The 12,214-nt window shown below is 38.7% G+C and overlaps 1 protein-coding gene across 3 annotated transcripts in view; it reads right to left on the reverse strand.

Annotated features, from left to right (window-relative positions):
* Positions 1–3,768: 3,768 nt before the first annotated feature.
* KLHL3 (kelch like family member 3) overlaps positions 3,769–12,214 on the reverse strand; it is a 63,153-nt gene continuing 54,707 nt past the window's right edge. For all 3 annotated transcript variants that reach the window (XM_081962787.1, XM_081962788.1, XM_081962789.1), the window contains exon 15: positions 3,769–8,895. In XM_081962787.1, coding sequence (XP_081818913.1) covers positions 8,867–8,895 — 29 coding nt within the window. In that variant the 3' untranslated portion in view covers positions 3,769–8,866. The remainder of the gene's footprint in view (positions 8,896–12,214) is intronic.

Raw genomic sequence — 12,214 nt, forward strand, 5'->3', positions numbered from 1 at the left:
CTATGTGCTGTTTCAATACGAGAAAACTACACATAAAGAATCAGACACCCTGGTTGCATAATGTAGGTGTAACACTTTGAAGAATTAATAGAGAGATGGCTAGAGAGGCTGCATCCATATTTTCTTCTTTCATAGTTCCACATGTTGCCATATTATGTACAGATATGCATCACATTTTATAAAAAGACTTCTCTACCCTTTGTAACATGAAATACATGCCTACATAAAGACTTTTAAAGAGACAACACCCTTGGCTTTCAATCACTCATTCGCCAATAAAGAGGTGAAATGATTGAAAACAGAAATTTTCTATCCGTTGATGTGATAGAAATTTTAGAAAAATCTTAAACTGGCACTGAAGCCAGAACTGAATGCAAACAAGTGCTTCTTTCGTAATTCACACTTTCACTAGCTGGCATTTGAACCAGCTGGAGAAAACATACAGTAACAGCAACCAACATGGACATGATCATTCTAGTTCACATCAAGGCTATTATGATAACCCACAATTAGACAGCATTCACATTTCTGCAAGTACCTTATATTGCAAGGTATTTTGAGAAAGCAGTTTGCAATCCCTGCAGCTTCATATTTTTTTTTAATTTGGCTCTAGCGACCTCTAGTGTCTGGTTGCAAATTCTTTCTCCTTCAAACTACAGTACAGTAATCTTCTGTCTTTCTAGAGATAAACAGTGAATGTTATTTTTATTGGAAAGGCTATTTTTAATCCATTTTTGATTGATAGTTTGATTGATTGTCCAGTTGACTTCCAATTGTTACCTGTTGTCAAAATTAGGTTTAGGTACACAACTTGGAATTCTAAAATTAGACACACAAAGCTGGATTCAGAGAAATGAACAAGAATTTTAAACAGCATACAGGAAGTATTTTACTTGAAACTGCACCACCCTTCTTTGTGAAAAACTGTGTAAAACTTTGTGGGAAACTGTATAAACCTTTGTGGAAAACTGTATAAACCTTTGTGGAAAACTGTATGAAACTTTGTGGAAAACTGTATAAAACTTTGTGGAAAACTGTATAAACCTTTGTGGAAAACTGTATGAAACTTTGTGGAAAACTGTATAAACCTTTGTGGAAAACTGTATAAACCTTTGTGGAAAACTATAAAATTTTGTGGAAAACTGTATGAAACTTTGTGGGAAACTGTATAAAACTTTGTGGGAAATTGTATAAACCTTTGTGGAAAACTGTATAAACCTTTGTGGAAAACTGTATAAAACTTTGTGGAAAACTATTATATTGTCCTTTGACACCATTATTCCCAAGGAATCATAGTACATAACTGTAGTTTCACAAGTAAGAAAGGGGTGAGCGGATATTGTACACACCACTTTTTCATTGGATTAATATATTTCGATGTTAAAGGAAATACTGCTAAGGGACATAAGTGTCTCTCAGCCCTATGGTTTTCAAATTATCTGCGGTAAAGGACTTTTTATTTTTAACCAATAATTTTGTAAAAAATATATATTTAAAAATAAAAGTATTTAAATGGTGAATTTTGTTCATCTCTCTGTAGGAGTGTTGGCATTTGGACGTATCTTCAATTTTTCTGAGACAACCATCTTCAATTTAATCAACAAAAGAAACAAGATCGCTGTGAACAGGTGGACATTCCTCTGAATATTCCTTTTGGGGTAATTTTGTGAGCCTCTTCCAAAAGAATATTGTTTAGTATACTTATTGCTTGTCGTTTTATGACCTTTCTTGCCACAGTTGTTAAGTGACTCACTGTGGTTGGTAAGTTAGTGACTTTGCTTGTCAGGTCCTAAAAGGGGATCGCACAACCCCAGGACACCACAAGTTGTCATAAATATGAACCCGTGGCCAAGCATGTGAATTTTGATCACACAATCATGGGAATCCTGCAAAGGTCGTAACTGTGAAAAATGGTCATGTCACATTTTTCAGTGCCACTGTAAGTTTGAACAGTCACTAAATGAATTGTTATAAGTCTAGGACTAACTGTCAGGGTTCCAAGTAACACCCTCAACAAAAGAGGACTCCGAGGCTTGAAGTTCCTCAAAGTTCCACTTTATTAGAGGTCATATTGGCACATTCGGGAACACCCAAATCTGAAAACGTCCAGCTTTTCCCCACCCAAAAGAAAGTCCAAGTCCCTGCCCAGCACCCACATGTCCATCACATGACCCAATTAGGAACTGTCCCAATTGGAAATGGCTCTGTCATACCCCTCCAGAAGTGGCAGATTAAGGCTCAGAGGTGCCCTAAGCACTGACAAATCTTGGTGCCCTCCTTTGTAAATATTGTACACATCTTCATTGGTTTTTTTTCTTTCTCAACTTTGTGGTGCCCCCTTTGGGACCAGGTGCCCTAAGCACATGCTTAGTCTGCTTAATGGTTACACCACCACTGCCCTCCAGGTGCAGGGCAAGATGTCCTTGACTCTCTGAGAAAGGAGTGTTATTATGACTATATATCTCCCATACTCCATATAATTCCCCCTCCTATTTCCCCACAGCATTGAATGTGGCAGGCCATAAGGCCCAATGCAAAAGATGGCTTCCTGACACTACCTGTATATACAGAGTGAGATCACCTCAACTACTTCCCAACATGTTATTTTCCACAACTGTGTATATGTAGATTACAGTGCTAGGCTAGGCACATCTGAGTATAAAAGCCATTGGGTGGGTATCAGTTATGAGTAAATATGTAAGTTATCCTGCACAAGATTGCTTTTCATTGCCATAGGCAGTTCAATACGTACCCAAAGGGGAGTTGTGGAAGTCTACAGATCATGTTGCACCAGCAATGAAATTTGAAGCAACTTAGGCTCTCAAGAGATTGGTGTGTAAACTTTCTCAGGCTGTTTGTATCCATGTTTCTCAACAATTAATTCCCACAGCAGTGCTGGTTGCTACTTTCCATACAACTTCAAGCAGTTTTTCCTGAGCATCTCCTGTAGGCAGAATTCACTTCAGCCAACATTATAATTGCTTTTTCTTACTCATCCAAGCAATAGGCACCTTACCAAAGCCTTTAATATAATTTCCTGTTAAAAAATGTTTCTATTAGCCATCTGAAGGAGCAGGAAAGGCTGACTTTTTAATTGTATCCCAGCTAAGTTATAATGTGCACATATCGTAATTGCATGAATGCAGATAGTATTGCAGCTTCATCATTGGGAGAAAAAAATACACTTCCACACCACATTTTCTCTCACTGAAATCCTTGACAGGATCCGAAAAAATGCAAGATCAGTTTCATTTGCTCAACTTTATTCAAGCAAAATTCAATGTGCCAGAAAATACATATAACTTCCTGTTGACAAGTTAACATTTTTATGAAGTCTTGAAGCTGAAAGAAAGTCGGGGAAATAGAATCACACTACCAACCAGTTCCTCTTTCAGCAGTAATCAGGTATAAAGAGTTATCAAATCAATATCATTGGCAATGTGATTGAAAGGTCATGAAACTAATTACAGCTGCAATCTTGTGCAGGTCTATTTAGAATTAACTCCCATTGTTTAAAGCAGGGGTGTCAAACTCACGTTGTCACGGTGGTGTCACGTGATGTATTGGGACTCCCCCCCCCTGCTAAAACAGGTGTGGGCATGGCCAACATGTGACACATCCAGCTCGCAGGCCGCGAGTTTGACAGCCCTGGTTTAAAGTGAAACTCTGCTTTTGAGTACGCAGAGGCAAACATGCAGAGGATTGGGCTGTAAATAGTACAGCATCACAGTTACATTGTATCTCAGACTAGCTTATTTTATTTTATTAAAAAAAAACCTTTGCCTTTATAATCTTCTGTTAGTCTTAAACTGTATCTTAAACATTATATTTATAAATTAAACCTCTTAGTGTTTATTGCTACCACAGAGAAAAATAAAATAATTTAGGATATTGGAAACAAAGAGTGTTTTGGATTCTTATCATATATTTATTACATATTGAGCACATTCAGATGTCAGCCTTAACCAAACCATTATAAGCACCAGCAGCATCTTACAGGCTCCCTCCTGATTTTGCATGGCAACAAACCGTCATCTATCCATAATCCAGGATTGAACTCTAACTTGGAGAGATAATTTAGGAACAAACTGTGGAATCCAATTGGAAACTGGATTGCAAAAGACAATTTCTAAATGCCTGAAATTCAACCAAAAGTAATCATTTCATGTTTTCAGAAACAAACATTGTGCAAGAGCTACTGTCAATCTGCCTCTTTATATTATCCTAAACTGTTAATTCAGTTACACTCTAAACGTTAATTCTTTTAAAAGGATTTTTTTTTTAAAAATCAGTGCTTTAAAGTAACTCTGGATTCCTACCCATAAAGGAGGAAACAAGCCTGTTTAAGTAGTGGACACATGCATTTGTTTGATTGAGAAGGTAAATAATATAATATCCAAAGTCTTCATAATACATATAGTGCAAAAAATAAAAATAATTCCTTATTCACTGCTTAATCATGCAGTGTTATTCAGGGTCTATTGAACAAACACACACACACACAGTGTGTGTGTGTGTGTGTGTGTGTGTGTGTACGCGCGCGGCTGTATCAGGCTAAAGCTAGTTACATACAATATGAAATCCCGTTAACCTGCCTGAACTTTATTTAAGCCAATTGGTACCCAAATTCAAATAAAGCTAGCAGCTAATTTGTAATACTAGGGCAGAGAAACTAGCTCCCTTTGCAGATGCCACATAAATACAGCACTTGGTTCTAAATTCATTTTGAATACAGTAGTACTTTGTGCTTTAATATCTAGACATAAGCTTGTCCAATGAGCTCGCTGGTTGCAAATCTCAATTGCTGAAATTCTTAAGTATGAAACATCAATGGAATTGGGCTGTTCATTGATCTGAGTTTTTTTAAAAAAAAAAATCCAGGCAGCAACTAGATGGCAACAGGGACACATGAAAACTCTGGATTTTTGCACCCCACTTATGTACCATCTAATGAACTACAACAGCAACTGAAAATGAGAAAATTAATAGTATACCCATGCCAATTTAGTTGGAATCCTACAGATTTCCTTTAAAATACTGGGGGGAGGGATGGGATTCTCTGCCAGAAGCTTCCAATAATGAAAATCTGCACTATGTTTAGGAGCATATGTTGAGCACAGACATAAAAACAATCTCTCGCAATGGTTTTAATTTTTGCATCTATAACCCGGATTTATGGAGGATCATTTCACAATCGAATGAGTCAGCTTTTGGACAAGAGATTGTAAAATAGTTTCAGTCAATAATATTTGAACAAGATTAGTTCTCTCAAAGCCATCTTGCAAAGAAACTCTATTTATAAATTTGTCTTTAGCATTGAGCTGCATATTGTTACTAGAGAACCAAAGAGAAAATAAAGCAATCCTGATGTACAGGTTGAAGCCAAATTATGTCCATTTTCTTTTTTTTAAAAAGCCAATAGATGTGGTCATAAGCTGTGTGCCTTAGCTCAGAATCTTACTAATATAGAGGTAACAGTCCACTGTTAATGAACATTGAGCAGGATTGTGTCCTTTCCATAAGCCATCATAAATAAATGGCTGGTGAGAATTGGCCCATGGTGTAAGGATTAGACACTAATCATAATTGCCACCAACATCAAAAGAGATCTAAGAACTCATTAAGAATTATCTTACAAAAATAATTACATTTAAGTTTGCCAGCTCTAAAGCTGTATTTCCAAGCCCTATAAAAAGGCAATCTTTGAAAAGCTGCGGCTCAGGATTGGCGTGGTGCAAATGAAAGTTATTTCAAAAGCGCTTTGAAAGGGCAATTGCAGTTGGTTGTGTCACCATTATTAATATTGCATAGCTTGAGAAATGAGGTCACTTGACTTGCATTAACCCTGCAAGTTTACCCACAGAAGAGTGACACATACCATTTGCTACTGATAAGTGGCTCTTAGCTGAAACCAATGCCATTTGTGAACAGCCAGCAAATGAATTTCTAATACCACCCACCCACCCCAGCTTGTCACATGAGAACCTAGGGGCCACTTTATAGTAGAACTAGACAGCAAAATACATTGCCTATCAGTGGTGGAATGTAGCATGCATATAGCTTTGATAAGAAGTTGGATTTTAGTGCATATACATTTGTAGAAACACTTGCATCATCAAATGAGGTAAATATGGCATCTTACTACTTCACAAGTTCCTCAATTAGCATCACAGAGCAAAAACAAAGGGAAAAAAATCTCATTGTATTTCAAAGACACGACTGTTTTACATACTGTGGTCTTCATGTGCAGATTACTGGAAGCATTTTCCACCTGTTGAGTGATTCCCATGTGCTACAGGATATCATACCCAGAAGATTCCCCAATGAGGATGACAGGATTTATACTCAAGACATCATCCTAGAGGTTTTTGAGCAAAAACTATGGTGTCCAGATCTTCTAGGGAGGTTTGTGTGGATAGTGAGGGGAAAAATATGAAGTTTAAATCCTGTTCCATGTCTATTTGTTTATAAAGCACTGAATGTTATCTACTACCATCACATGCAAAGCCCTAGTTCACATTTAACTTTCGCAGAATGAGCCTTGTTTGCTTTTAGCTAAACAAACTATGTCAACTCAACTCATTTATTGCTCAGCAATAAACATCCAAACCTGGCCTGGCTAAGCCCTGCAAAATCTCCACGGCATTCTCAAATCTTCCCCAGAAGGACTAGAGATTTGCCACAGGAGGTCCATATTCAATGACTCTGGATGGAACTTCTATGTGGAGAAAAGGAAGCTGTATTTCATTCACCCTCAAACTCAGTATAGAAAATGCAATTGATGCAATGTATTTATTGTTCCTGGCTTTGGAAAAACAATTCCTTAGTGACAGGCAACCTTAATAAAAAGGGAGAAAAACAAATGAAGAAAATGCCATATATTTTACCTTAAAGTATGTGTTAAACAGACAATAATCAGTTTACTGCTGAAAGAGTTTTAAATAGCAGCTAGGATTGTTCTATGTGCATTCTTACCCTTTGGTACTATACCTTCTCTGCCAATATACAAAAAAATAATTATTAAGAAGTAAAGAGTTTGTTTTTAAAAAGAAGAAACCTCTTATAAAAAAAAATAATCCAGTCTTGCCTTTAGAAACACTTACTGAAAATTATGTTCAATTGCATTTTCTGCTTCACTAATGTTTCACAGTTGCTTTAAGTGACAGAAAAACTGAAAGCAAGACAAATGAGTTAAATGCTTTTCTTAAATCAAAATAAAACAGAAAATGTATTCAAGAAAAAGATAGCGGAGAATAGGGGAATAGGTGCTTTGGGGAATGTTACCTGACTGAAAAAAAAATGGAATAATATATTTTGAGCAACAGAATTATTTTCCATGCGTTGGTAGTTTTGATTTTTTTAAAACAATAGCTAGAATGGGATTGGATACAGATCAAGTTGTATAGCTGGACATTTTCCCTATTCTGAGAAGTCACTTACCTTTCCTTTTCTTAGAATAAATTAATTCAAATGCCTTTTTTTACACATAGAACAGCAAACATATGGATAATATTTAGAAGGATAGCTCCAGCTAGAAGAGTTAAACGATGATGAAGTGAAAGACACTCAGAAGTTCTAAATATCTTGGGCAACTGATGATGTAGGGTCAAATGCATGAGAGGTATATGCAGGAATCCAATTCCTTCTAATCAAAGCTTAGCTGGGATTTCCTAGATGATTGTTACACTCTTCTTGATATCCCCTTTGGACTTCTGAAGATGCATTTTCACAGAAAATTCCCTCGCCCCAAATTCCCTCTGCCCTTGTACTTGGCAGTACCTTATCATCCTGGCACAATACTGCTTCTGTTCCTGAAGTGGCTTATGGTCCCATCTGAAATCCCCAAATCATCATAAAAGTTGCAATGTGGAACTTTGTGGCACGTTTCCATCATTCTACACCACGGGTGTCAAACTTGATTGCGTCACGTGCCGTATCGCGACATATTGCAACATTATTTGCCTTTGCGGAGCCTGGGTGGGCGTGGCCTGTATGTAACACATCCAGCCCGCGGGCTGCCAGTTTGACAGGCCTGTTCTACACTGTTGAAGATGACATAATATCACAGCACCAAAAACAGACTGCAGGTTCAGCTTGCTTTTTCTGATTAGTTTTTCAATTGTTGCCGACAAATATATTACATTCCCCCATCACTCCACTCCACCAAAGTCAACCTTGAGGGAAAAAAAATGTCTGTTCAAAAAGCAGAAGAACACTGCATTTCAATGGTGTTTCTGGTGTTTGGGCATTTGAAGTTCAGAAAAACACACTACTTGGCTCATCCAGCCAATTTGATGAATCTGGATTTTTGCCACAAGAGAAAAAACATACAGTGGATACTTCCAGCACCCAAAATTATACATTTACAGTAGTCAAATAGGATATGTACACAGATTGGATACAATACAGCAAATAAACTTCTGGATGGCTTCCCAGACAGTTTTTATGGGTATTTTGAAATTTCTAGTTTCTGTGGGTGTAATTAAGTGTTTATAACCAAGTAAAAAATTATGTCTAATACTTAATTCACTGTCAGTAGTAAAGAATTCTTTAAAAAAAAGTTTCTCCCAGTCACAAGCTGTAGAGAAACATTTCCTCTTTCTTGAGAAATTCACTTCAAGCTCAATCCTGGCTGTACATAAAACAGCTCACACAAAAACAGAACAGAACACCCACAAAATAAGCAACACCTTATTTCTGGAATTTGTTCCCAGCAGTGGCATGTTGAGAAGAAAGGGATGTTCTTATTATATATGCTTGTCAGGCTAGAAGTGCAGCGTTAGTATGGCAATTAAAAATCCCCCGTGTCTTCCAAAACACAACTAGACAGACATCATTCCTTGTGTTGCATTCACACAAATGGGTGTCACAATGGTTTATGGATCACAGCTACACCTGCATGAGAGAAAAGTAGATGAGTACTCAATGTATTCTATTCAAGTTGATCAGAGACTAATTTTCACTTCAGTGAAACATTCAAGCTCTTGAGCCTTCAACGAGTGAGTCTTTCCCAAATAAAGTCTCCTTGGCTTATCATTGTTACAGCAGATAGATTCCAAACAGGCTTATTATTCTGCCACATGTATACCACTGACGGGAGTTATTACTGACTGAAAGCATAATATTGTACCCAGTCCTGAGGTAATCAGCAAAAATTGTCACAGTTGTTAAATTAATCACTGGGTAATTTACTAGAAAGTATATGAGAAATCACTAACTTTAAGAAATACACTGTTTGGTTATAAAATGGTAAATGAAAAACAATACAAACAACCATACAGGTAATCGTCGACTTATGACCATTTGTTCAGTGATCAGCCAAAATTATGTCAGTGCTAACAAACCAATCCCTGAAGTTATAATAATAATAATAATAATAATAATAATAATAATAATAATAATAATAATAATAATAATAAACTTTAATTTATAGACCGCACCCTTTCCTAAACAGGACTCGGGGCGGTGTACAGAGATATTAAAACAATGTAAATACAAAAATATAGGTAGATATACATAAATAGACAGAGGAGGTAGGTTATACACTGTACAATAGATTAAAATTCAAATATAAATTAAAATTACCCTTAAAAATTACCCCAAAATAAGGTGTTTGCCAGGAGGTTGAAGGTGGGGCTATAAATCAGCCAGGCCAGCTAATTGGAACAGGTAGGTCTTAAGTTTCTGTCGGAAGGAGCGGAGGTCGGTAGTAATTCTAATATCGGGGGGGAGGTCATTCCAGAGGGTTGGGCCCATCACAGAGAAGGCTCTACTCCTGGGCGCCGCCCGTTGACACTGCTTAGTGGACGGCACCCGGAGGAGTCCCTCCCTGTGGGAGCGGATTGGTCGCAGGGATGTATGAGATGAGATGCGATCCCGCAGGTAACTGGCTGTTGCAGTGATCAAAATTCAGGTGCTTGGAAGCCCACCTACACTAAACCTATCCCTAACACTAACCCTTCATGAATTTGTATTCTTCAATTCCCCCTTATCCACCTCTCTCTCTATCTATGCCCTTTTGGCTGCCTGCACTTCTCAGCCCCCGATGCCTTAAGCCAGTGGTGGGCAACCCGCGGCTCGGGAGCCACATGCGGCTCTTTACACCCTTTAATGCGGCTCTTCTGTGTGCCGGGTGCCGGGTGCCCGCTCCCCTCCCTCCTCTCGGGCTTCGGAGGGAAGCTTCTGCAAAAGCCCGGGCGAGAGACAACCAATTTTGGTCCTATGACTGCAGAATGCTGCAAAATACCATAAATGCAGGCCAGTTGTTGAGTGTTTCAAATGTGATTGGAACACTCAACAAGGTGACCACAGTGTGTGTGTGTGTGTGTGTGTGTGTGTGTGTGTGTGTGTGTGTGTGAGAAAGACAGACAGAGAGAGGAACAGAGAGAGGGAGTGAGGGAGGGAATCAGAGAGAGACTGACAGACAGACACACACACACACAGAGACAGAGAGAGACAGAGAGGGGGAGGGAGGGAGAGAAAGACAGACAGACAGACAGAGAGACACACACAGAGTGAGTGATTAAGTGAATGAGTGAGAGACAGACACACCCACATACACAGAGTGACAGAGAGAGAGGAAGGGAGGGGAGAGAGACAGAGGGAGAGACAGAGACAGACACACACACACACAGAGTGAGTGAGAGACAGACAGACACACACACACAGAGTGACAGAGATGGGGGAGGGAGGGAGAGAGAGACAAAGAGCCAGAGAGAGAGAGAGAAAGAAAAAGAAAAAAAGAAAGAAAGTGGGAGAGAGAGATGAAATTAAAAACAACAACATACAAACCTGACTTACTCAAACTATCCAAGGAAATGCAAGGCCAGTGTTCACATTAGTGGTTGTGACTTTGTCAGTCAATGTCAGGATGTAATTTTCTCTACATTGTAAGGCAAATTTTACGGAATTTAACGTTATCGATAAATAATATCGTTCTAAAGTTTTTGTTTTATTAGTTGTGTTATTTGTATCCTCCCGACCTATGTGGATACTTGCATGCAGAATATTCTCAATAAAAACTTATTGAAACTAAAAACAGTGTACCATCCTATGCATTTTCGGTTTTAAAAATGTGGCTCTCAAAGTAAATTTCAATCGTGGTTTTGGCGAGATTTGGCTCAGTTGAAAAAAAAGGTTGCCCACCACTGCCTTAAGCCAACCTTCACCATCTTTCTGCTCAGCCTGGCCTATTATGAGGCAGCTGCTGGCCACAGGAGGCTTTTTCTCCCCAGGTCATGCATGGCAATTGTCTTAAGAAACCTGGAGAAGGTGGCCTCACATGGCCAGAGTTCCCTTGTGAAGGCCAGGCCAGCCTTGCCAGCAGCAGGAATAAAAAGACTGTGAAAGTCAACTGGGGTGGCAAAGTATAGGACGGCAGGGGCCTCTGAGTGTAGAGTGGCATGGGTGACTGCAGCTGGACTCTGGCAGCTGTGGCTTCCAGGGCCAGGTGCAGCTTTGCACTGGGCTTTGCATTGCAGGTCAGGAACTTCTGGTAGCCCCACAGCTATGGTGCACCACAAATCCTCTTTGTGCTATGCTGCTAGGCTGGGACAGCACCTTGGCTTTGCAAGACTTCCAAGCTCCCTGCTAACTCTATTATACTGTTACTGCTAAGAAAAAAAATGTTGTGTTTTAATTGAGAATTTGCATTTTCAATAAAAATAGAAAAATGTGGTCTTTGGGGATCGTGGAGAAATTGTAATTCATTGTAAAGGTTTGAGAAACATCTCCGCAACCTGTTAGTGACAGACCCGAACGGTACATGATTCAAGACTTTCATTGTGTCTAAAGACATTGAGCAGGTTGAGATGTTTTAAAAATTGTGGGAGATGTTTTTCAAGCCTCTACAATGAATTACACCTTCTCCATGACCCGAAAAGCATCCCAGCAGTTTTAGTGGATGCAAGGAGAGAATTTTATTCCAGCTGCCATCAAACTATTATTCATTCCAACTGTAATTACCGCATGGGGTACAATTAGAGTTTTATTTAACTTCACCCCCCCTTGAAAAACTACAGACAGTCTTTTTTAAGATCTCTTTTTTGGGCCTTTATTCTAACTTCATTTCCTTTAAAGAAAAATCTTTTTTCTGATGTCCTTTATTTTATTCCTATATGTGTCCCTAATACATTGTGACACAGAAACTGAGCTGCTGAAAGTCAAAAGCTATAGTTTGGCTTGTCATTTTATTTAGTAGACTTCAACGGAGCTC

The sequence above is a fragment of the Natrix helvetica genome (genome assembly GCF_964273705.1).
Source record: "Natrix helvetica genome assembly, chromosome: 1".
Classification (NCBI taxonomy): domain Eukaryota; kingdom Metazoa; phylum Chordata; class Lepidosauria; order Squamata; family Natricidae; genus Natrix; species Natrix helvetica.